The 1414-nt window shown below is 57.1% G+C and overlaps 1 protein-coding gene across 1 annotated transcript in view; it reads right to left on the bottom strand.

Moving 5' to 3' along the window:
* LOC119270439 (glucan endo-1,3-beta-glucosidase GI-like) overlaps positions 1-1414 on the bottom strand; it is a 74193-nt gene extending 72779 nt beyond the window's left edge. Inside the window, exon 1 of the mRNA XM_037552440.1 lies at positions 477-1414. Coding sequence (XP_037408337.1) covers positions 477-1384 — 908 coding nt within the window. The 5' untranslated portion in view covers positions 1385-1414. The remainder of the gene's footprint in view (positions 1-476) is intronic.

Here is a 1414-nt window from a genome sequence, read left to right as displayed (position 1 = left end):
CTTGGTTGGCACAACAAATTTGGACCGTGCGGTCCAGTAGTATGCGAACAGTTTGAGGGTCCACTTTGAAGATGCAAACATAAACCATGCACACATGCCACCTCGTCAAAAGCTCACCCAACATGCATGGGAATATTATACTCCCTCTGTCCCTTAATATAAGACTTGTTTCAGTTCAATGGTAGTACTACCTATATTCTATAAATATTTCTCAACTTCACAATAATGCAATAAAATATATAATATGTATTTTTAGTGTTTTCATATATTATTAATCCAAATGTTTGATGCAACCAAATATTATTGAAATATGTCAACATATTCAAGCTCACCAATTTAATTATTTGAAGAAGAAAAATAGGCACTATAAGTTGATGCCCATGCAAGCTTTGGGTGGGCCTCGTTAAAAACTCGGCGTATACACTTCTGTGATCGTGGGCGCCTGCATGGACATGAAGGAGATGAATCAAATTCACTAGCCGAAGGTGATGGGATAGACCCTGTTGGTGTTGGGGTAGAAGAGCCCCCAGTTCTGCTCCACGCCGTTCTCCTTGAGGTTCTCATTGAACATGGCCAACACGTACGTCTCCACCTTCCGCGGCCGCCGCGGCGTGCCTTTCCCCACGTGGTTCACCAGGTTCTGGTTGTACGTCCTCGCGTTCTGCACTGACGCCGCCTTGCCGCCAGCCGACGGCCACCCGGTCTCCGACACCACCACGTCCACGCCGCTCACCCCGAGCCGCTCCCCGGCCGCGTGCACCGCGTCCACCGACGCGTGGAACATGTTCTGGTAACCGTACTTCCCGTCCTGCACCACCGTCGCCGGCGCCGTGAACAGAGCGAAGCTGATGTCCATGTTGCGCGGGTTGCTGGTGTACAGGAAGTACGGGTACAGGTTGGCGAGCAGCGGCGCACCGGTGCGCTTCAGGAACTGCAGCACGGGGAGCAGGAACGGCTTGGACGCGTTGGTGAACTCGCCGGCGGACGGTGGGACGTGTACGGCGATGGTGGCCTGCGATATCGCCGTCGTGACCTTGATGGCGCCGCCCAGGCCGGCCGCAGCAAGCGCCCTACGGACGTTCTCCATGGCCGGGACCAGGTACCGTGTGTCGCTGCCGGCGACCTCGTTCCCGACGACGAGGTACCGGAATGAGACGGCCGGGTGGGCGTTGATGTTGGCGCCGACCCACGCGGCGGCCGCGGGCGCGCTGGTGGCCAGGCTGGGGAAGACGTTGTTGGGTACGCCGACCATGACGCTGATGCCGGTGCCTCCGAGAGCGGCCAGCGCTGCGCTGTCCGGCGCGTAGAGGCGCACGGAGGTGATGCCGTTGTCGCGGAGCATGTGGACGGCGGTGCTCACGGGCGGCAGGTTGTTGCCGCTCATGCCGTAGCACACGCCCACGGATGCTCCTCG

This window comes from Triticum dicoccoides, chromosome 3A (assembly GCF_002162155.2).
Source record: "Triticum dicoccoides isolate Atlit2015 ecotype Zavitan chromosome 3A, WEW_v2.0, whole genome shotgun sequence".
Classification (NCBI taxonomy): domain Eukaryota; kingdom Viridiplantae; phylum Streptophyta; class Magnoliopsida; order Poales; family Poaceae; genus Triticum; species Triticum dicoccoides.
This window is presented reverse-complemented; position numbering and strand designations above follow the sequence as displayed.